The sequence below is a fragment of the Aythya ferina genome, assembly GCF_964211825.1.
Source record: "Aythya ferina genome assembly, chromosome: 6".
Classification (NCBI taxonomy): domain Eukaryota; kingdom Metazoa; phylum Chordata; class Aves; order Anseriformes; family Anatidae; genus Aythya; species Aythya ferina.
This window is the reverse complement of record NC_140303.1, coordinates 41835850-41860757: the sequence shown is the minus strand read 5'-3', so window position 1 is coordinate 41860757 and position 24908 is coordinate 41835850. Positions and strand designations below refer to the sequence as shown.

The 24908-nt window shown below is 36.9% G+C and overlaps 1 protein-coding gene across 11 annotated transcripts in view; it reads left to right on the top strand.

Moving 5' to 3' along the window:
- BAZ2B (bromodomain adjacent to zinc finger domain 2B) overlaps window positions 1-24908 on the top strand; it is a 128087-nt gene that overhangs the window by 35258 nt on the left and 67921 nt on the right. For 10 of the 11 annotated variants that reach the window (XM_084523952.1, XM_084523950.1, XM_084523955.1 and 7 more), the window contains one exon: window positions 18999-19154. In XM_084523952.1, the coding sequence (XP_084380078.1) occupies window positions 19001-19154 (154 nt within the window). In that variant the 5' untranslated portion in view covers window positions 18999-19000. Of the gene's footprint in view, window positions 1-9615; window positions 9859-18998; window positions 19155-24908 lie in introns of those variants that run through there. The other variant, XM_084523951.1, reaches the window with a different exon arrangement.

The window sequence follows — 24908 nt, the reverse complement described above, 5'->3', positions numbered from 1 at the left end:
TGTTGTCATTATGGAAGTATTAGAGATTGGTGAATGTTACAGTTAGTAGAAGGATCATTATGGGTGATACCTAAAGTTTTGGAGTTTTTTGGGGGGAGTGAAAGAAAAACAAGGATCGAAGAAGATGTTAAACCATTCCTAAATCATGCTATCTAAAGTAGGTAGAAGTAAGGACTTGATAGGTTTTGAAAACTACCCCGTTTCTTTTCATGATAAGGATGTAGATATTGTCTTTGAGTTGTTAGATACGAGTATGAGGGTGAATTATAACAAATTTGGAGTGTTCCCCCCCCCCCCCCCCCTTCTTAAATTTACTCTCACAGAGGTGCAGACAAATGTTGCTCACTGCCTCAGCTCTGGGCATTGGTGGCTCCCTTTGGAGCCGTCTGGTGCATGGCCCTTTTCTGACATGGAGCCAGTCAGGACTTGTCAGAGACTTCTGGATTCTTCTCACAGAGGCCACTCCTGCAGCCACTCTGCTAGCAAAACCTTTCCACATAAACTCAGTACACTGTCTTAGTGCAGTGCTATCTCCCAGATTTGGCAATATCTAAGTAAATTACTTTATCTGCCCCCTTAGCTCTTCTACATTGGTGTCTTTGTAGCACATTGTCTTAAAGATGTGTTCCTCTGTTTTTTTGTTGGGTTTCGTGTTCCCTAGTTTAGAACCTGTCTTAAATTTGGATGCAGTGTAGTGTCCTTATTCATACTTGATTCTTGTGTCATACACAGAGCAGGACTTCACTCTGTTTTTGAGCTAAGTCTGTTCCATGCAGTTGCCTCCTTGCATTGTATAGCTTGCCAGCCCACTTTACTACCACTAGAAAAACTGAGTGATTATCTAGTGATAACGAGATATGTGGGGGAATTTGAATGGTAGATGAGATAAGAAACACCTGAAATGTATATTGGTAGCAGATGTAGAATAGAACAAATTTTTTTTGGGGGGTGAGAGATGTGATATTAGAGCATCAGGTGAATAGCTGTAAGTCATAAAATAAACATTGTGGGTATGTATCCATGATTATCTGATGTTCCTAGCATTTGCAAGGCAAGCACAAAGGTAATGCCTGAATTGGTTCACCTTTATACTGCAGTCTACCTGAGTCCTAGTGTGATTTAGCTAGGGAAATTCTAGGGTGGCATTTTGTATATAGGTTAAAGAAATGTAGAACTGAAACAGACAAATATGATTTTGTTGAATTCAGCGAAACTGATAGTTTATTCTGCATGGTGATCTTGTTTAAAAAAAAAAAAAAACCACGATCTTACTAGGCATGTTTTGTTTTGAAAAATAAATAAGTTTAGATTTTATGTATATTATGAAAGCAGACGTTTTAAAATCAGATTTTTAACTGCTTTTTATTTCTTTTTAATATTTGAAAAATTTCAAACAAGTAGAGCAACAGAAAAGACATAGGATTTGGAGTTTTAATTTTGTTTTACAGTTCAGAGCAAGTAAAAATGGTACATTAGAGCACAGCCTAAACTCTATCAGTTTAATAAAGCGCGAGTTTAGAGCTCGTAGAGGGGTTATATATGATCCAGTTTAGATGTATTACAGAGGTGATGTCAAGGTGAAAACAGACTTACGGAATGGTTGGAAATCATTGATATTCTGACTCTGAGGCTGTAAATGGCACTGTGACAGATGGAGTCTTTGTCAAGGAAGAAAAATGGCAGCTCTGGAACATCATAGATGTTTTTGCTGAGCAGCTCAGCACACAGGCTGTGACCTTCTAGTGTTCAGGAGTTCTTGGTGTGCTTTAGTAAATTATCCTCTACTTTTATTCACTACAAGCAGATAAATAGTAGTTGTAATTCAGTACAATTTGGGATATTCCATAAGCTTGCTTTATAACAAGATTTTAAGTAATGTTTGAAGGTTGCATGCCAATTCTCCTTGAACACCCCAAAACAGCTTTTAACTAAGCACGTGTGTTAATAATTAAAGGCACATGTGTCTGTGTGTGTATATATACAGCTGCTAGTACAGCACTCAATGTTAAAATAATATACAAACTGTAAATTCTTTGTAATATGTTTTTAAACTACAAAGAGAAACAGTAAACTCAACAGTTTTAATTTTTACATTCTGTTTGTAGTGTCTGTATCTGTGATTTTCTTCAGGAAAATACAGAATTTTAAGATGTATTGAAGAAGCTGTTTCTGGTTAGTTTAGAGGAGACAAATATGGTTGATAAATTCCGTCTCATTTGTGAGTTCATGTTTTCCTTCTTTGATTTAAAAAAAAAAAAAACACAGGTATTTTTAGCAGTTGTCAGCATCTGATTCTGTATACTGTTGTTATGGTTTTGTCTGTATTGTAATCTGCTTCACTTAAATGTGTGGGGTTGCATCAGTACCCACAGAATGAGGGTTCACCTTTATCTGTAATTAATTAATTAAAAATGTGCCAAGTAGTGAAAGTTAAGCTTTGATATCCTATACTTAAGATACATGCACATTTGTCTAATATAAATAGTTATATACCAGAATCATATATTTCATATGTACAATAGGTGTGGATGTCTTAGAATCTGTTTTCTCAGTTAATCACTTGAATTAAGATTGGTTTCTAACACTTCTCTATAATCTTAGCATCCATATGCACTAGGTAGACACTAATAAATTCACTGATCTCAGTTGAGGTAGTATATAGTCTTGAGAGCCTGTGACATCTTGTAGAGGAAATGCTCAATTGGACAGCAAACCTGTATTATAGGGTAGTACGTTACTGTTAAACGTGCAGGCATTACACAACTGTAACCTGCCAGCAGTACTCTTTAGCCTACTTGACAATTGTTAAAATTATAGAAAGCAGTCACTGCTCATAACAGAAGAAAATGACCTAGCACTTTTAAGGGTTAAGGTTATTCTATTCAAGTTTTTCTTTCAACCTCTGAAGGTTGTACAACCTTAGCTCCTGAAGATAAGCCCACTATAATTAACCGTGTTTCTATCTATTCAGTTCCAGTCATTTTGAGATAGAGCATATACGGTGTTTTTGCGGAAAGACAGATGCTTTGTAACTGAAATCGAAGTGCTTTTGATAGTGTGTGATCCAAAATAGTCTTCATACATCTTTTTGTTAGAACATGATCATGCACAAATGAGAGTAAGACAGCCTCATACAATATGTGCCTGGAAGTTTATATTATATAAATATATCTAATATTTATGTATGCTTCATTGGGTTAAAAAATGGCTAGGTGGCCAGGCTCAAAGAGTCATGGTGAATGGAGCCAAATCCAGTCAGAGGCTGGTAGCTAGTGGTGTCCGCCAGGGCTCCGTACTGGGGTCAATTCTCTTCAGTATCTACATCAATGATCTGGATGAGGAGTTTGAGCGCACCCTCAGTTGGTTTGCAGACAATGCCAAATTAGGAGTGAGTGTTGATCTGCTCAAGGGTAGGAAGGCTCTGCAGAGGGATCTGGGTAGGCTGCACTGACGGACCGAGGCTAGCTGTATGAAGTTCAGCAAGGCCAAATGCTGGGTTTTGTTTTTTTTTTTTTGCACCTGGGGCACAACAGTCCCATGCATGCTACAGGCTGAAGAGTGACCGGAAGGGTGCCAGTTGAAAAGGGACCTGGGGTATTGGTGGAAAATCAGTTCAGTATGAGCCATCAGTATGCTCAGGTGTCCAAGAAGGCAAATATCATTCTGGCTTGTATCAGGAATAGTGTGGTTGGCAGGACCAGGGAATTGATTGTCCCACCTGTCAGCTCTGAAGCCACATGTCGAGTACAGCATTCAGCTCTGGGGTCCACAGTCTAAGAATTCTTAGAATGAGTCCAGAGGAGGACCATGAAGATGATCAAGGGGCTGGAGCACCTCTCCTACAAAGTTGGGCTGAGGGAGTTGGGGTCCTTTAGCCTGGAGAAGAGAAGGTGCCAGGGAGACTTTATAGCGTCTTTTCAATACATAAAAGGGGCCTACAGGAAAGCTGGGGAGGGACTCTTTATCAAAGGGTGTAGTGATAGGACTAAGGGGAATGGTTTTAAACTGAAAGAAATTTAGATTAGACATGAGAAAGAAGTTCTTTACTCTGAGGGTAGTGAGGCACTGGGACAGGCTGCCCAGAGAAGCTGTGGATGTCCCAAGCTAGAAGAGTTCAAGGCCAGGTTGGATGGGGCTTTGGGCAGCCTGGTTTAGTGGGGAGGTGTCCCTGTCCATGGCAAGGGGGCGGGGGTGGAATTACATGATGTTTGAAGTCCTTTCCAACCCTAACTATTCTGTGGTGCAGTGTTTCAGTATTTGTCTTGTAGAGCTGTGTATCTTTAGAAGTGAGAGAAACGGAAGGAAAAGTAATGCTATGTGTTTTATTACTTCCGCTCACAAAGCTCTCAATGGCATAAATGCTTGTTAACTGAAAAAGAGCTGGAGCCCATGTGAAGAGTGTTTAAACTTCTATGTTTTCAACTACATACCATGTTCATTATGGCAGCTATCCTGATGCTGTTCTTCTTGGGATGCACGATGATGATTTGATATGACTAGCTCCAGAGATGGTTAAGGCCATTTTCAGACATTTTATTATTTCTTCTCAAATTTTTAGTGATGTCTTGTGCCTTTTTGTGTGTTTTTGGTGTTCTGATGGCCAGCTTATGTATAAAATGATTTGTTTAATGCTCTCAAGATAAAACAAGAAAATAAATTACAACTTATCTTCATTAATTCCAATGGAGCTCTTTATGCAGTTTTGGTATACTAAAAATGACTAATTGGCTGTTTGTCTTTATGGAATTAGAGTTTTGGAATGTTTGTTTTTTGTTTTTCATATTTTTTCAACTACCTACCAAACAGCAGCAAACTGTTTTTTTTTTTTTGTTTGTTTTTACTGCATGTTGATAAGACATTGGAGCTAACTTTATTGTGGCAGTATGGGAACAATATTTATTTGTAGCATTTCATTTAAAAAACAACTGAGGGAAGTGGGAAAAAACCAGTGGAGCATATTACTGATTTCAGTAGTTTTCAAGTGAACTCAAAACAGTCTTGATAATCGTGGAGCTAGTGGTGTAAACAGGGTGCTTTTTATCTATAGGGCAGCTTATATCCCACAAAACCAAAATATGATAGCATTTAGATACATATAGAGAAAAATACCTTTTGTAATGTTTTAGTCTTTTTGTGGTCAGCACTAAGTAATTGCATTCACCATTCATCTTTTTGTGCACTAACATGTTTTGCGTAACAGATATGTACAGTTTATACTTATATGTACTGCTATTGATTTTGCTGGATTGTTTTACTTGGTTTCAGGATAATTTTTCATGTTGATGCAAAAGAATTGAATCTCTATTCATGTCAGAATTCTAACTTCTGTTCATGTTTGTTCATTAGATCAATTTAGAAAAGATTTTTTAGTAATGTGTATTATTCCTAGTATTAACTGGTATACAACTCTGGACATGGAAGTATAGTTTATGGTCCAAGTGACACTCAACTTTCATTAGATATTCCTACAGTTTTACAGAGAAGTAGAACTCCTTTGTCTCCTTAGCACTCATTGTTAATGCACCCTTGAAAGAAAAATCAATGCTGAGAGAACCCATGCAATAAGTAAAGAAATAAATTTTGTAAAACGAAGTATTGCCCGTAATGTTAACAAAATATTTTACAGTATTGCTGTACTTGAGCAGTGAAACTGGGAGGACATAGTAGTGAAAGGTTGAGGAAAAATGAGAGGACGAACAAACGATGCAAAAAGAAAGTGACACTGAGGTCTTGGTTTAATACATATGTATTCCAGGTTGATGGCTGATTTCATTAGCAAATCTCATTGTTATGCAATGTCTGTTCTTCTGCAGCAAAATGAATATTGTATTCTCAGAGGCTGTGTGTATGTGTATGTGATGTTATGGTGATAGATAAATTAAAGAATACGTATTTTTAGTTATTCTGATCTTTTAAAATTTACAAAAAATACCCTTATATTTTAAAATAGTTTTATATTTCAGTTTTCCAATAACCCGGTAACGGTAATTTTAATGGAAAATAGCAGTGTTCTCTCCCCTCCCCTTTCTCTGTGCGTTTTTTTGCCATGCTTGCAACCTATGTGATCTTTTCCTGAAAATAACTAAATAACAATTAATACTAAGCTTACCATGTCAAAAAAAGAAAAAGTTTAACTGTTGCTCTCTGTACTGCTTTTTTAAAATTTCTGATAGTAACATGTGGAACATTGAAATAAACGTAATCTCAGTAAAATCTCAGCAGACATGATTCTTAATAATTTCCAGTATATTCCATAAAAATATTGAAGCGAACTGTGCTTATCATAAGATAAATCAGCTGTAATATGAAATGACATGTTTTAGTATACTGGAGGACAACAGGATCCTTAAGATGTATGCTTTAGTTTCTTTTGGTAGTGAACAAGCTACTCTGTATCTTTTAATAAGGCATTTTGATATACACTATGCAAAAGGAGAGAGCACATGAGAAGGCATTGGTGCAGGAAAATTAAAATACACTGAGATAATTTAATTCAGGTATTTATGTGCTTTCAGAATTTATTCTGTATGTAGCTTTGTGGGGTCAAAATTCAGCAGAAAATGTATGAAATGCTACTGAAATAGAATTGGGGAATTTTGAATAGTTTTGTGACTAGTTCTGGGTAACGAACCTGCAGTTTCTTTTTTTTTTTTTTTTTTGAATGCCTTTTATATGCATTCGAGCAATTCTGTTCTTACTTACTTATTTTAGAGATGTTTAGTAATGTTATAACATGGCTGGCTCTTTGTGAGTGGTAGTTCAGTAACTGCTGTGTTTATTCCAGGATACCATTTTAGAAATCAGATTGCTAGATGAAGTGTCTGTGTGTTCAGTAAATAATGAGAATGGAATGGTACTTTAAATGAAGCAAAATCATGAACAATAGACTGATATGTGTGACCAGAATGTGGAGGAGGTAGAACAAAGAGAAACTACCTGCTACCCTTCCTTTCCCCTTGGGAAGGGGAACCCCTTCCTCACCCTTTGCCTTGGTAGGGCTGTAACCAGCATAAAAATGCATCAGCTGATGGGTTTTAAAAGATTGTTTGGTGTGTTTTTTCTTGGTAGTAAGAAACTAATTGAAATGAGATGATGATCCATCTCCTGCTGCATCTTGATGTTTGCCATTGTAGAGAACAATGTCAATGTCTGGTGTTACCCCATGTAATAATGGCACCCAAGTGTACTTTTTCTTAGTAGCATATGTGGGGAACAATGATATGAAGGCTGTGAATGTGGTCAGAATCTAACTCCTAAGACTTGCTTTGGTATGTGATAATGTGAATGGCTCTTCGGTGTAAAATGTGGTTGAGACTTGGCACGGGACAGGTAGGATGAGGAAAGATTTCGTCTCCCTTCTTTCTGTAGCTTAGTTGGAGATACTTTTATTAACTCCTTAAGTTTTCTTGAGGAGGAAGATGTTTTAGAAGTTCTGGTGCCATGCCCCAGAAGACAATTGCTGAAAGTAATGAATTGTCCTGTTTGCCCTGTCATGTGTATTACTCACTCATCCGTACAGCAACTGTCAAAGGATTCTGGCTAAAATTGCCAGAAGCAAAACATAGACCAATACTGTATGTGGAACCTTCAGAAATTAATTTATTGATTTAATGCATTACAGAGATGACTGCAGGGAGTTCCTGTTCTCCAAAGCTATTGCTGCAGATTGAGTTTACAGATGATACTGAATTTAGGTGTTGTTTTTATGTTCATAAACATCCACTGTTTTAAATATGCTTCTGTTTTAAAGTTATCTGTAATTATTTGTAATTAATCCATACCCTGGATCCAGGGTGTGATGCAAAATGCAGATCTCTGGCTTTATTGGCATTCAGTATAGGTTGCGTAGAGATTACCTGTTCTTCTTTCAGATGAACATAAGCAACATTCGTTGCCTAACTGTTTTTACTTTTCATTATCAAAGGATAAGCTATGGTGTTTTAAATCAAAACTTGTGTTGAAATAGAGCTACTAGAATGACATGGGTAGTTATAGATAGGCTCATATTTCTTCTGGAGTTGATATTTGTTTGATACAGTTTTGAGATGATTCTTGTAGTTTGTAGCAGTAGGATTTCTAACTTTTTGAAATCTCTTTGACAGGAGACATAGCTTCCACGAAAGGAGACACAGCTCTGCAAAAAGTTCTTAATGTTACTTATTAAAACAAACAAAAAAACCCCAACCAAACAAAAACCAGCAAAAGGATTTTGTATTCTCTTTATGACCATAGAATTCATTCCTGTTCTGTGTGTGTGTGTGTATATACATATATACATATAAGTGTGTGTGTGTGTATATATATATATATGTACATGTTCTTTTCTTGAGCTTATTTTTAACATTATTATTAGAAACTTCTTGATCTGTTCCTGGCTTTGTTTCCTCAGACATGTTATGTTGCTGTTTTCCCTAGTTTTTCGTTCATGCTGCTAAGAGGGAAAGATAATTAATGTTCAGTTTTGTGCGTTTCCCCTAGTATGTAAATAATCTTTTATCTTACAACGTGCTACCATTCAAGCCCTTGTGCTGTTGCTCTAGGGTACTTCAGCAGTTTTCGTTGTATGCACCTGCTGTACAATAAATTGACTCAATTTATCCCTTAGATAAGTTCTGCCTCCTGTCAGTTGGCCAAATAGTTTATTCCAGTTGCTCAGAGATAGCAAGCCTTTTCTTCCATTTCTTTCATTAGTCAAGGTGGTTTTGGGTGGGTGGATGTTGTTTCTTTGTTTGGGCTGGAGGTCTTTTTTTTTCCCTATTATCCTAGGCCCCCTTCAGTTCCACTGTGAAAATCTTTTTTTTTTTTAACTGAAGATTCTTGAAGTTACTTTTTTTTTTTTTTAAAAAAAAAAAGATTCTGGGTAGGGAACCTCCCCCTCCCCCATTGGATCATTGCAATATGCGTAGTCCACGTGTGATGAATTTTTGGGGGGAGGCAGCTTAGGAAAAAAAGGCGTTAAGGTACTTCTCTTTCAAAATCATATTCAGTTAATTTTGATAATTTCTCAATATTATTGGCAGATTTTACTTTAATTTTTTATTTGAGATTAGTGCTGAAATGCTTACACAGTAATTCGCATTTGTTTTTCTCAGTTTCAGATTCAGTTGTGATTCAGGTTATCATTTCAGAGCATTTTCTCATACCAAAACAACTTTGTGAGCAGGTTTAATTGCATGCATATGTGTACATAAGGACAATTTAAGGGAAAATAAATTGCAACTGTGGCTTGGCTTAGAAATGAAAACAATGAGGTACAGCATTGACATCTATCAAATATTGCGGAAAAACATTATTTCATGATTCAGAGTTATTTTTACATTTTCTTATGCCTTGTCAACTCATGTAATTAAAATACAGACACACATTTTATTAAAACTGTGTATTTCACCTAGGCTGATTTTTGCTTCTGTGAGCATGCGTGTTTACTGTTGATCCAAGTGCTCCACCTGCCTTTCAGTTTGTTTACCAGGAAATCAAGATGTGTAAACTGCAGGAAGTACTATTTGACCCTCTCCGACAGTATCTCATTACAATAATTGCTAATCTCTGAGTAAGACAGCCATGTTTTGTGTGTAACACAGAGGGAGGTTGTGGTAGATTATAGATGCTTCTTGAAGTACAGCTTTGTAGATGCTTGCTTGCATTTTGTTTTCACGGTAGCTTTTGCCAATAAACATCTGATGACCTTTGGGCTCAGCAAAGCTCGAGCACAATAGCTTATGTTCTTTTCTTCCTTCCGTGACCGAGGGGAAAAAAAACACCACCAACAACAAAAAAACCTACGGCTTGTTTTGGAGCGCTGTCATTGCTCTTTAGCGACAGGATAATGGCTACTTCCTGATTAAATCACTCTCCACAGTAAGCTGTTAATATTCTGTATCTGTTCTTCTCTATTGCCAAGTTTTAAGTGCTTTTCTTCTGTGCTTCCGTCCCCCTTTCTTTCCCCCCATTTAATAGTTTGAAATGTTTACAGATTGAAGAAAGAATATTTAGAGTTGTAACTTAAAAATTTTCAGTCTAAGACAACTATTGCTGTTTCGTAATGCTTATCTGACAGTAGTGATGAGAAAATATACCTGATTTGCATGAGATTTTTAAAAAGGAAAATCATTAAAGTCAGTTTAGGTGTTTGTGTTGAAAAACAACTGGCATTAACTTTGAAAAATCCCAACATTCATTGGACAAACACAGAGACATAAAATGCATATGTGTCATGCATATTCATAGTTTGTTTTTATCATTTGCAGAAGTGTTTCATGTCTAACATAAACCTAGTTTTTGAATAAAACAACCTTTTGGTCTCCTTTTTTGATTGTATAAGAAATGTTTTAATGTTCTGCATTTATTAGAACTGATGGGTTTTTCCTTCAAGTAATTTCTCTTTTTTGCTGATGAGGACTAGGTGGGTGTGTGACAGCTTTCACTCAGTGTACAGGTCCGGTTTTATTTTGCTTTGGAGTATTCATCTAAGAGACTTCATACCGTAAAGTGATAGTTACAGTACAGTTGTGTTATTCTGCTTTGTTAAGTGGGTCAAAATGATTTTAAGGCTGGTCTTATTTTATAAGAGTGTTAATGGCATAGAATTTTTCATAGAGTTCTAGGTACTGCGGTACGCTTTCAGAAGCTCTATATTAAAAATATGAATTCCCATTTTTGTTCTTTTGTCAAAGTTTAGAAAGGTGCTAAGGCAAATTTTGCAGTTGCAGAATACGTGCCAAAATAATATTGTGCTCTTGATACTAAAGATTTCTTGTCCATCAAAACATGCCATATCATCCTCCATAGGGTTTGCACTCCTGTGGTGCCTAGACAGCTTTTTTTTTTTTTTTTTTTTTTTTTTTTTTTTTTTTATACCCCTGGACAGTTCTTACCAATGTCCTACAATTCTGATGTTGCGAAAACATCTCCCTTGTTTCTCCTAATCTTTTAGTGCACTCTGTGACTATAGATCCTCATAAATGTAAAGCATGGTGTCTCATGGCTGAATTTGTTGGCTCAAAGCTTCGTGCTTCCTTTCTGGACAAAACCGGATTCCTGTGGGACAGGAGGGACAGCCCTGATGGCTGCTGGAGCTGCTGGTTCGCGGGCTGCCTTTCTGTGTAGAGGGAAGCACAGGGAACAGACACTCTGAGACAGGGATAGAGTTGCTCGTGCTACGTGTGGAAGGACAGATCCTGATCTGGGCTGCAGCCATGGGCCCTGGCCACCTTTTGTTGCCGTCCTATTGAGGTGAATGCTGTGTGGCAGGAGTTAGTGCTGCTTTGGTTGCATTCTGCCTCATTCCTGCCAAAGAGCTGCAGTCTTACCTGTTATTCCGATGTGTCCATGATGTCCTGGCTTACATCTACAGTGTGCCTTCAGATTTTGAAAGAATGGTTTATGGGAATACTGTGTATCGTTATTTGTCTTTAAGTGATTGCCAAGCTTTGCCAAGAAACAACAATTGATACAGCTAAAATGGTCTTCTGTATTTTAACTCTTTAATAATGGAGGAAAATTGAATGTTTAGCGTTCGTATTTGTTAGGTGCCTTAAATCTAGTACTTCTCTTTTTGTAGATGGCAATATAGGTGGTTTACTGTCTTCTCCAGTATGTAGAGTCAAAAATATGATCTGTCAGTTTTTTTTTTTGTTTCTAGCCACTTCCTTTAAGTGTGTAAATAGCATGAAAATGTCAGATTTTTATCTGCATAATTTGTAAGAATAGTATTGTGAGTGGGGCTGGTAAAGGGTAGTCTACTGACATGGTAATAGCTGCTGTGGCTTCTGTTGAGGCTTGTTTTTATTTCTTTGTACTTTAAGAACTTGTTATTACTCCTTCTAGTTATTCTGTTTAGGTAAACTTGAGTGGGCTTGTTTTTGCGTAAATGCTTCAGTGCATTTCAAGATCTTAGTGCCTTAAAAGTGGAAGAAACGATGAAAAAATAGCTGAAGAAGAACATTTTGGAAATGAGGGTGGATACCAATGATGAAGTGTATTTAAATGTATATATGAAGTTGTATTACAGAGTACTTCCTTCTAAAACTGGTTCTGGAATCCTGAAGAACTACATGCACAGAACAACAAGTAAATGCAGATACCATTTCTCTGTGTCTCAGCCTTGCTGCCTCAGTCTGTTACTGAGAACCATTGCATTCCTGTTAGATGACACCAAAGGTGCCATAAGTGTGCAAAATTGAGGAATTAGCATGCCTCAGTGATAATTTTATTAGTCATGGTGCCAAAACTCACTTAATGGCATGAGAAGCATACACATTTCATCACTGTCCTGTGGTAAAGGGGTAAAGTTATTCTGTAACTTGCATTGCAGAACTGAAGGTACAATTTTGAATTTTGTGCTCGCATGCTCTCAGTAATGAAAGTTGGTGATATTCTAAAACAAAGTCAAAGCCCTTGCAAGGCCTAAGGCTATTCAAAAGATTTGATTCTGTTTCTGGAACTCTGACTTGGTATATGAGAACTCGTCGGAGAATGCTGGTTGTTTTAGTTCTAGCAGTTTTTAGGGATAAAGTATCTTGCCCTTCCTGTTTGTTTGACTACATGATGTATTGTGTAGTCTGTAAGTTTAGGACTGCAGGACAAAAGGTATCCTGTTCTGTATCTTTATTCTTTGAAAGATTTACAGAGGAGCATCCACAAATTTATCCGTTTTGTTTACTTTGACTTCTGTGGAGTTCATGTACACTGACAGATACCTGAGTTTGCAGTGCAAAACATTATTTCTTTCCAGAAGAATTGAGTTGTGGGGGCCTCTTTTCCTTATGTTATGCATTTGGATTTCTCTGCCCACTCTTTTTCCAAACTTGAAGCAGAAGAATAACAGGTGGGCAAAATATGGTGCTTGTGGTAAGTTTTTTTGAAAGCTTTTCTGTATGTGTATGTTAGAGCAGATGCGTAGTTTTCATGAAGTTATCCTTTGTGTTAGTGCCTTTTACCATTCTTGAGAGATGATAAGCAAGGTTCAATTAGGGAAATACTGGCATGTTTGACAAAAGCATGAATTTCAATACTTTTATTTTTATTAATGCCCAGGTGTACCTGTGGCAGCTTTTGACATCAAAGATTCAGCAGGATGTTTCCTCAGTAAATTTTCTTTAAGCTCTGTTGGTTCCTGTACTTGGAGCTGAGCCTGGATTTAGAGCTTGAGTAGAAGTAGAACTGGGGTTGGAGGAACGTGGTAGAGTGATCCAGAGGTCGGGTGTTTTGCAACAGCGATAAACTGGAACTAAGTTTTTAAGCAAGCCACCACAAGTTGCTGAAGAATGATTCCCAAAAAATCTCTTCCAGAAGTTCTCTAAAGAAGCCTGGTTAACTGCTGCAATGACTCCTGTGCTTCTGTCAGCTGTCCCCGTTTGCTGCATTCTGTCATAGGCAAGGTCAAAAACCTGTAGTAGGCTTTGTGGAGTCCGATTGTGTATGTGACTTTTTCACTTGTCTTCAATTTCATTTAAAAATGGGTTATTTTGTAATTAGTGCTCCTTCCACTTGTTACTTATTTACCATTATATGCAAGAAATTCTACTTTATTCTAACCAAGATACAATTTTAATTTTTAAACTGTTATTTCCTCCTTTACTTCTTTCTGCCTTGTCCAGAAGGATAAAGTGGACAAAATCATAAGGCAGTGCTGTCCTAAACCCCTGGTATGTCAGCTACTGTTAGGTGTTAATAGTTAAATTTTAATTGTTCTTCTTCCCTCTAACCACACTCAATGATAGCATTTACCAGCTAAAAATACTGGCTGCAGGATACTCTTATTTCATCGGTCCTGAACAAAGCTTGTTGGAGTGCCCCATGAATGGATTAGGTGACTTTGGAAGTATGGTATTCTTTCGCACTTAAAATTAGGAGTAGGGACTTAGAGGGAAGAGTGATTCTTCTCTGTTTTTTTTTGCAGCATAAATGGTATTCAGGTTTTCTCTGCTGAAGTGTAAAATATTGGAGGAAAAATTAGAATGTAGGATGTAGAGGAAAGATGAACTTTTTCATTAGACATCTGCAAAATACTACTCATCAGTCCTGTTTCTCTGCTTCTATTAATATTTTTTAACCTGGGACCTGCATTGTAAATTCACCCCTGGGTCAGAGTTACTTTACGGAGAAGCAGGCTTACTCTAGGAAGGAAGCCCATAGGAGGAATACATGCATATTCATAGATTTAAATCAAAGTTACCTGGTTTGTAAAAAGCAATGACACAAGTGTTGTCTATAGGTCATGCCAAAAGAGAAGTAATGCGTTGTTATTTAAGCTTAGTTTCCAAAATCACCTGATTTTCATGTTACTGGGTAAATTGGGCACACATTTGTTGTGTAGCTCAAAATTAGAGGAACTACTATATTTGATACCATATTTTTGAACACATACAATAAAAAGGAATAAAAACCAGGCTTACAAATGCCTGAAATGCTACAAATGATCTTTATGCTTCTTCATCTTAACATTCTGATTTTTGCAGTGATCCCCAGAAACACAATTTTTGTTGGGAAGAGCTAATTAATAACTTTTTATTTTTAAGAAAATAGAACCAAAACACAAAACCACAAAAAACAACAGACCAGACCATGTTTAGTGAACTTGCTCACTTGAAATTTATTTTCTGTGGTTCTTCAACACTTACTTTCTGTTGTTCACACTACTATTGACATAGGATTTTTGATGTTGATACCTGTTAGCTCTCTATTTCAGGTCTATCTGGAGAAAGAATCTTTTGTTATATATTTAGAAAATGTAATGTGTATCAGTTCAGAAATACTGAATAATAGTTTAATTTTGAAAATTACCTATATATACAGTTTGTTCAATGTCTTCACAAACTTTAGTATAAACCTCTCTTCTGCAAAACAAGATACCATAACACTAGAATCTAATGCAGAACAGATTATCTGAGTCTCACAATCAGGATTAAAAAAAAAAAAAAGTTTATGCGAGGAATGGAACATTGCCTTCTTTACACATAAACTGAAAATGTGATTTTAATCTGCTTAAGGTGAACTGTCTTACACAAAAATACAGTCCTTAAAAAGTGATGTTCATCCCAAGTCAGTATAAAATGCTGAACAAGAGGTTTGTTAAAACATCAAAGAGGTCTGTTAAAACATCAGTTCTGAAATAATGATGGTATTTTTATTTTTTTTTTATTATTATTATGACAGCCTCTGCAGTCCTCACAGGGTTGAGATTCTGCATCCAGTTAAGGTGGTGCCAATATTTACTTGCTTTTTCAAATCTGCATAGCAATGTTGAAATACAAACGTGTCAATGGCTATCATCTCTATTTTTATCTGTGATCCTTAACATTGTCTCCTCAGAACTTCCACGTATCATCCTGCTCCTAGTATCTGAAGCATGAGTGCTATTCTTCCTAACCTGGAAAAGTTGTACAGCTGCTCAATTGGCAGAAGTAAATTATATGATGAGTCCTTTTCTTGCCACCTAATTGAGTTTACCTTGTCATAGTCTAAATGTGTAAAAGATGGAGTAAATGAAAATGCATTTTTGAAATGACATATTTTATTCTGAATCTATTTAAAATGCCCACTGTATGTTACCAAAATAATGGAATGGCCACTGATTCCATGTTAAGTTTCCATTTTCCCTGAGCCAGATCTCATTCATTTAGGCCAATCTTAGGGAGCTGCATTTGATTTAGGTCGTTTTTAGTATGTTGACTTAGGTGGGTAAGGGCTGTTAAAACAAATGTTTGCAGAATTGTGATGTGGTATATTTGTGTTATTACAGTTATCATTGCTGCTATGGATTCTTACGCAGTAAACAGTGAGTTGTTACATCAATGATCAAATTTGGCCTGATATTACGGGGGGGGGGGAGAGGGGTCGGAGCTGTAAAGGCTTCAGGGCATGATGCAGGAATGCACCATGTGCCTTGCACAGCATAGCTATCTAACAATAATACATTAAGGTTATTTGTGGAGTTTCTTTGTGGTTAATATGATACTAAAGAAACGTAAGACAAACCTGCTGTTAATTTACTAAAAATAAAACTGTTAGTGTTTCATTCCTTAGTTTTATGTGAATTGCTCAAAGAAAATTATCAAAAGTCACATAATTATACTGAAGATGTCTTTAAGATTTGTACAGCATTCAAGACATGAAGTGAATCTCACTAACTTTATCAGCAGTTTCATTTGAGTTTAAAGACCTCAGGTGCCTAAAACACATTAGTAGTAGTAGACTGCACATTGTGAGTTTTATGAGTAGATCTTGTCATTAGAACTGGGAACATCACTGTGTGCCTTTTGCATCTGCAGCTTGTATATAATGCACTGCACCCATTCCTGTAGCCGCTACTCCTCCTTCTCTGAGAGTCTTTGGTCAGGGTGGTACTTTGTTGTATTTTTTGGCATACCACTGTTTTTATATTTTTGTTTGTCTTTGGTTCTGTGTCCTTTGTGACATGGTAGTGCAGAACCCACAGGTGCTGCTTGGCATGCTTGCTCACTGCCTGGCCAGCATTCTCACTCTGCACTGCGTTGACCCTCTTTGTGCTGACCTGTTAGGGTTCTGCCCAACTACAAAGGGTAAGAGTTAGATTTTCAATTTTAGTTCATACAACGGAGCTATGTTCCGAATTTGTGATGAACTTGGCTGTGCTGGAGTGTCTGTTCTGAGAGAGGCTGATGTGCTTCCCTTACACAGCTGTAAAATCTTTAAGCATTACAACACGTGTTGACTCTAGCAATAGCCACGGACTGGTGATATGTTGTGAAAATGACCAAATACCTTGCTCTGTTGGCAAGGTAATACTGAATGCTGTGGGAGTCTGCTCCTGGTTGCTGTCAAATAGTTGTTATAAATTTCACTTGGATGTTGAAGAAGTCCAAAGATTATTTTTACTTTTGCACTTTTAACTTCTTGACTGTGTTCAAGGTAATAGTTAAAATAACGAAGTAATATATAAGTGTGTAGAGGCTAAACTGGAAGTTTTAAGTGTGTGCATCTACTTTTTGGATGTTTTTCAAGACTAGCTTCATAGTATTTGGGCATCCAACTAATGTTGACAGGATACTATTATATCAATGATCACATCCATTCAAGGGAGTTACTTCTTCAAGAGAGTATAAAGAGAGAGTATACCCTCTTCACTTAAGAGAGTATGTATTTTTTTCTGTGGTAGTGTACATTTCAGCAGAGGTTTTGAGCATGGAATTGGTAGGTAATTCAGTTTTTAAAAATTTCAGCTCATTAAATGTGAAAATGATTTAGTTCGTGCTTCCCGTAGTAGAACTTCAGCTATGTTTAGTATTCTATGTTTATGAAACATTCTCTGTTTATCAGTAATGTTTTTCCTGTTTCTTTTTTTTTAATCAGATTTTTGTTTTCTAGTGAAAAGCTGCACATGCTTTTAGAGAGATTGCCTTCTGTTTTCACTGAGTAAAGTTGCATTCATAAATATTATTCGCCATGGTGAACTTTGGGAAAATAACTGGAGTTTCAAGCAAGGCATTTAGAAGGACTGACACAAATCACTATGTGTGGAAGAGAATAATAATAAAAAAAAATCAGTTTTACTTACTCAGTTTCTCGTTTACAAATATAAGTGTTTAAAAAGCAATCATGAAACTTTACCATAAGTATTGACTGGCAAAATACGGTAAAATGTAGTAAACGTTTAATATATGCTCTCAAGCTTAAAAAGAATACAGATCTGTTGTAGCTGGTATGAGCTCTTTAGCCATAGAACATATTAGGTCTACCGTGTAATTATTGCTGATCCTGATTAATGGCTCTCAGGGATTATCTTTTTTGGTTTCAACCATCTGCTGTGGTTTAGTGTAATAAACTAACTAAACAGAAATAAGGTTTGACTTAATTACAATGTCTTCCCCATTCTCCTGAACTCTGATCCTGACCTATCGTCAGCTGGAGTTCTTGCCGATTGAGTCAGTGTTCTGACTGTGCTGCCACCATGGTTAGATATTATTTGCTTGAATAAAATGTTTAAGTATTTGAGAAACCATTTCTCAACAAATACGTTTTTAGTGATAATTCTACTGTGTATTTTTCTTAAAGTACAGTCACGTGTTCAGTTACATAAGCCTTGTAATTTGATTTGGGCAATTCGTGGCACAAGTAAAAGCATCACTCTATATGAGAAATCCACGGGGTAGGGGGAAGCTAGCAATTATGCGATTTGTTATATTTATAATAGTCCACCATAACAACTAGGCCATTCCCCAAGTTGAAATACTTTCTATGGAGTTGTCTGCATTACGAGTTCTTAAAAGCTCTCTAGGGGAGCAGCAAGAGCAGTGCTGCTCCACAAGGAGGGGCAGGCTGGGAGCTGAAGGTGACATGGACAGTGCCTTCCCTGAGCAGCGAACAGTTCCACAGGATCTGAAGACAGGGTGGAGTAGAGTGCTGGTCATAGGATCCAGATAAAATAAAAGGAGTTGTTTGGGCCTAGGATCTCTCTGGTAATCTGGTCAGGAGTAGCAGAAGATAGGGGCTGATACAGGACTGGAGGGAAGCTACAACACATAACAAGGAATCTAGTCATGAAGTGTGGGTACAGGCCAGGTTGCAGAGAGGCCTGTATGACCTGACTCAGGTTAGGGCTGAAGGTGCAGGCCTGAACCCAAATGAAACTTCTGGGCAGAGGGTATGGGATGATTGTCTTAGGTGAGGCTCCTTGGGGCAATTAAGGCTTGTTAGTGCCCCTAAGGCGCTGATGCTAAGGCTACTGGTGGGCATTGGAGACAGCAGTTAATGTTATAGGTTCCATTGTGCAGCGTTCAAGTTCAAATGTTACGTTGCTCTCAACAGAAGTACCTAATTCCCTTACTGCTGCAGTTACGCTGGATTCCTCTTATAACTGAGTGCTCTTCATGTGGTGTAGCTCTCACCTGAAGGTCTCTCAGGAAACCGCTTGAGTCAAGTGCAGTTCCTGCAACATGGTCAGCACAGACAATCCTGTAGGCCCACCTGTGATTTCATTTCCTGCTGCAGAAAGTAGACGTTTTTCTTCTCTTTTACAGATATGGAGTCTGGAGAGCGGTTAACGTCCTCGTCGATCTCATCTAATGCAGCTACTTCATCTCCAGTGTCTTCTACACCTTCTGTTCCTTCTGCAGTTTCCAAGGGTGGCCTTACCACTGGAGCTGCATCACTGAGTTCCACAATCAACACATGTGGTAAGAATAACTCAAGTATATATTGCAATGTGATTTTAGTGTTTGCAAATACTTGGAATTATTAATGCTTGGTCAAATATACTAAGGTTTCATAGATGCATCAAAATAAAATGTTCATTTTTTGGTTATTTTTAGGATGGAAATTCATATCGGTATATATTTTGCATAGTGCTTATGTATTAAGGGATTAAAATGATTTATACATTTTAAAAGTGAAAGAACTTTACAGTTTGCAGAACTGCCTCAGTAGTGGGGACTGTTTTACAAATTCATTTAGCAGACTTGCTCCCACTTTTCAGGTTCAGATATAAACTTCTGGACTATGCATCATGTTCTCAGCATTCAAGCCTAGTCCCTACTCTGTTTTTATATCTGGAGAAATAGTTTATTCTAATGGAAGTTGTGATGGAAAAGCTGAACTTCAAAATTCCATAGTCTTACATAAACTTGACTAGCCAAACATCTTGGATTGAATCAGAAATTCATATGGAAGATTTCTCCATGCAAGGATATCATTTTTGTAAATTAAACTTTCCTTTCAACTGCTGAATCATGTGAGTTATCAACAAAGCAAGAAGTGGTGAATTAACTAGCTCATCCTTGCCGTTTCTTTCTTCTTTTTGGGGAGTGAATTTTTAAAATATACACATATAAATATAAAACCTTGAAATATGCTGGAGTAACCTTTTATTGTAGTGTAATCTCCTGGCAAAGCATAAAGACTCTCAGTCCTAGCTCAACCATGCACCCTGGAAACTGACAGGGTACGCAATCAAGTTTATAACAGAGGCTACTTAAAAGACTTGATTATTGCAAAGAAAATTAGTAGAAGGAATTGGAATAAAAAGGGACCCTTCTATTCTAATGCACAGATTGAGATGCCTTTAACCTTCTATTAGAATAGTTGATTGTTCTTAAGAGATTATTAAATGTGAAAAAAAAAAGATTTTTAAAAGCTAACATACTTTGATTATCAGAATGAGACTGATGGACATACTCATATTTTTATATAAATAATGTAAGATCACAGAAGTGAATAACAAAGTTTGGAAACAGACTAGGATACTAATGTATCTCATCTACAGAGTATCCTATACAGTCAGAAAAGTTTTGACTTAATGAAATTACTGTTCTAGTTATGGATCATTCATGAGAAAACTATGTTTGGCTGGTTGACAGCATGAACATTTCTGCAAAATTTCTCTAGAACAATGTATACCTTTTCAGAGTGGATGCAACAGTAACCACAGTGTACTGTTGTGTCAGGTAGAGGAATGAATGTACTCCTAAATAAAACTGATGGGACAGTATTGATAGTAAACTACATTCCAGCTTCTTTTTAGGAATACAAAGTGTCCTTGAGAGAGCATATACAAAAGATCAGATGCAGCAGGCAAGGGATTTAACCATTTAAAAAAAAAAAAATAAAGGAAAGAACTCATGAATACAGATAGTTGCTATCAGTCTCTTTAACTATCAGTTGCTGGACAAAAATGAAACTTTTTTTTCTTTAAAGTTGAGGTTAAAACGAAAGGGCTACCTAAGCAAAGGGCTAACTGAATTTTCCAGTGAAGACAAAAACTGACAGCCTAGTTTCATTACTACTTTTTTCAACTTCTTACAGACGAGTTTTATTTTGTTCATTGTGTTTAACTATAAATCCTCTACATGCACAGCACTACAGAAGACACACAATTAGATGTTGTAATACCTATAAAGTAAATACAGTGAGGAGAGGTAATTGAGTCTCATAAATCTTCACTTTGGGATTATATGTTTATAGTCCTATGTAAATTAACTTGTAGTACATTCTGAGAACTACCATGGAGAACTGTTTCTAATGGCATATGCTACTGAACACAACATGTCTTTTCAAGGTAAGTTTGTAGTGGACTACTGAAAATTAAAAACATTGTTATTTGTTCTGGATCAATTTAAGCTTAAGCATCTTTTCTGGCTGGCTTTAGACTAATTAAAATAAATAGATAAAGCTTGATTCCAGGTATACATATCTGTTTTCTAGTTGTCTTCTTTAGGAAGTTTCAAATGAACATGCTTAGGCTGTAGAGGACACTCAGAATTTACTTGTTGTACTATACTAGCGCAGAAGGGTTTCTCAGCTTGGAGAAAACATTCTTGCTCACTCTACCTCAAGAGCCCAAGTTTATTCTGAACAGTAGTGGATTACCATGAATTTAAGTCCCAGTTGAAAATCTTTTAATTTAATTTTTAAAAGAGTCAGTATTACCTAAGATAAAAAATGTATAGATATATTTCCTAGCAACTTGGGAAGAGTACAAGTCAATAGCCTTTTCTTACATGAGTAAATGTTACCATAATGTAGTGTTTTATCTTTATGAGGTGTCATTATAGCAGCATGTAAAACTGTTTAAAGCTGAACAGTTTGGTCTTAGCATTTTGGTATTACCAGAGCTGAGTGTTTCTTTAGGGTTATCTCAAGTATTCAAGAGTTTTACAATTCTCTTTCATCTGATGCTTGCTAATTAAGACTATGCAGGTTAATGGTTAGTTTTAATTGTTTTTTCCAACCATGAGGTTGGGATCTATTTCTTTCAATGTTTCTAATAAATTTCAGCGTAGTGCTTTTTGGATGCTGGAGGCTGAAGGTGACTGTTGTATTTGAGCATCTAAATAATTTGATTTTAAAACAACATTAAGCATGTGGTAGTTCTTACGGCACTCCCATTGAGGCTTTTAATATGTGATTGATACTTTTTAAAATATGGCTTAGTAGGTTGGTACTCTTTTGTATGTTCTTTATATATTTCACTCTTTCAAGTTTGCAAGTTTATCTGCTGTGTTTCTGCCTGAATTCTGCATTGGCTTTGTGTCGTGGTTTAACCCGGCTGGCAGCTAAATACCACGCAGCCGTTCGCTCACCCTCACCCCTCCCTCTCTGGGACGGGGGAGAGAAATGGAAAGTGAAGCCCGTGAGTTGAGATAAAGACAGTTTAATAAGACAGGAAAATAATAATAACAAAATAATAATAACAATAATAACAATAATGTTACAATGGTGATAATAGGAAAATAATAATAATATGTACAAACAAGTGATGCACAATACAATTGCTCACCACCCGCTGACCGATGCCCAGCCTAACCCCGAGCAGTCCGGCCCCCTCCTCCCGGCTAGCCACCCCTATATATTGTTTAGCATGACGTCAGATGGTATGGAATACCCCTTTGGCTAGTTTGGGTCAGCTGTCCTGGGTCTGTCCCCTCCCAGCTCTTACTGCACCCCCAGCCTGCCTGTTGGCAGGACAGAGCAAAAGTCTGAGGTGTCCTTGGCTTGGTATAAGCACTGCTCTGCAACAATTAAAACATCGGGGTGTTATCAGCACTCTTCTCATCCTAAGCCAAAACACAGCATTCCACCAGCTACTAGGAAGAAAATTAATTCTGTTTTAACTGAAACCAGGACACTTTGTCAGTGGAGTAGTTTTGTTGGTCCGTTTTGAAAATTTATTTTTTTCCCAGAAAATTAGTTTGACTAGTTTCTTTTTTGCTTGTGATTTATGAAGTTAAGTTAAAGGTGGAGTCCTTGCTGTTGCGTTCATGTTTTTTATCTGTGTACTTGTTTCCTTGAGAGCATAGTCAGAGGCTATTAAAATGATACAACCCCTACTTTCTCCCCCTCTTTGAGTGGGTCTTTTAATGAAATACCCAGTGCTTTGCTTTCATTTAAAATAGCAGATATTTTGGACATTTCTCTGGTCTGATGACGGCTTTTAAAATTATTATTATTTTGAGATTGGAGGATTGTTACTGTGTGTATATATAAACCATTTTCCAGCCTTTTCCATGTTTTCAAGTTCTATGCTGTGGGACGTATTATGAAATTTTACATGCCCTCCAAACAGAATGTTTGGAGGATCTAGAGTCTGGTGTTGGAAAGCATGTAGAAGACAAACTTTGATAGTACTGTAATGATTAATAAACAACACAAGGTGAAAACAAATTGCTGTCACTCTAAGCAGTTCTCTAGATTTGTGGTATAAGCTGGAGTGCCCTTGGCATGGTTAGAAATAACAAATTATTTTTTTATTTTTACTGGTTGATGCACTGATGCTTTATATTTTTAGGCATTAATTAAGTGTTTATACCTTATTGAGGTTTGAATACCTCAATATATTGTACCATGAAGTTCATTTATATTAACAAAGGCATTCATAGTTATCATTCCTTGTTACTAAGAGACCAGCATTGTTGAAATGGATATTGCCCTTTGGAGGAGTGCTTTCAATCATTTACCTTTGTAGTGGCTAGTAAAATTTCAAAAACTATGATAAATAAAAAAAAAATCAAAATTTTGAAGAAAGTCAAGAATGCTAAGGAGTGCAATTCAATGTTAAGCTTCGGGATGCAGAATGTGTCTATAGTAGGTTAGTAACTTGAAGGGAAAAAAAAAAGCTAGAATTCATTGCTGGACAGACTGATGTTCTATGAAATAGAGAAGTGTCATTACAATCTGGTTTATTGTTACAAGCAAACAATTGTTTTATTTCTTCCATATTTCTAAATGCATATTTAGACATTGATGGCCTCTGTTTTCTGGACACATCAGATGTTGGCTTAGATAGCACACAGAGCTGTATTTTTTTATGGCCATACTTGTAATGCTTTTTTTGTATATAGTATAGTATAAAGCGATCTAATTTTTTTATGTATGATAAGGATGATGAACTTCACAAGCTGATGTCATGTACTCATTGTTTACATTCTGAAATTTATAAGTTTATCTCATTGGCATGATGGTAGAAAGGGTTTTCTAGAATTAGTTTGTTTCTTTGTGAAATGGGCTGTTAAAATTAGGTAAAATTTCTTTACCATGAGTGTTATCACATGCTGGAACATACTTCCTAGCATGGTGATTGATGTTCCATGCCTGTCCATGTTCAAGAGGCATTTGGTTAATTCCCTTACAATATGCTTTAACTCTTGGTTAGCCCTGAAGTGGTCAGGCGGTTGGACTCGATAGATTTATTGCAACTGAACAGTTGTGTTCTAAAACTGGTTAGTAGAGGGTATTGACTTGGGTCAGAACCTGCTTTAGAAATTTTAAAGTAAAGATGGTGGCAGGACCTGGTGGCACAAAGGAAAATTCCAGGGTCTGAATGAAGGAAAAGTACAAAAATTTCTGAAATGATCTTTTCAAAAAATGTGTTACAGTCACCATGTAAAAAACAATTATTGGAACATACTCCCTATACTGTCACTTGTTATCTAGGAGCAAAATATGCTGCCCTTCCCCAATGAACAGTGCCTAGGGAGTAGAGGGGGGTTATTGTCCACCCCTCTGCAAGAAATGTGCTTTCTGGAAACTTTGTGCTATTTTGCGGATAGGGCAAATGGGTACATTTTTAATCAAAGAATAGAATGTCTTGGGTTGGTAGGGACCTCATAGATCATCTAGTTCCAACCCCCCTGCCATAAGAAGGAATGCCACACACAAGATGAGGTTGCTCAGGGCCTCATCCAACCTGGCCTTGAACACCTCCAGGGATGGGGTATCCACAAGCTCTCTGGGCACCCTGATCAAGTGCCTCACCAACCTTTGAGTGAAGAATTTCCTCCTAACCTCTAATCTAAATCTCCCCTCTTTTAGTTTAAAACCATTCCCCCTCGTCCTGTCATCTGATTGAGCAAAGAGTAGCTCTCCATCTTTTTTATAAGATCCCTTTAAGTACTGAAAGGTCTCAATGAAGTCACACCGGAGCCTTCATTTCTTTA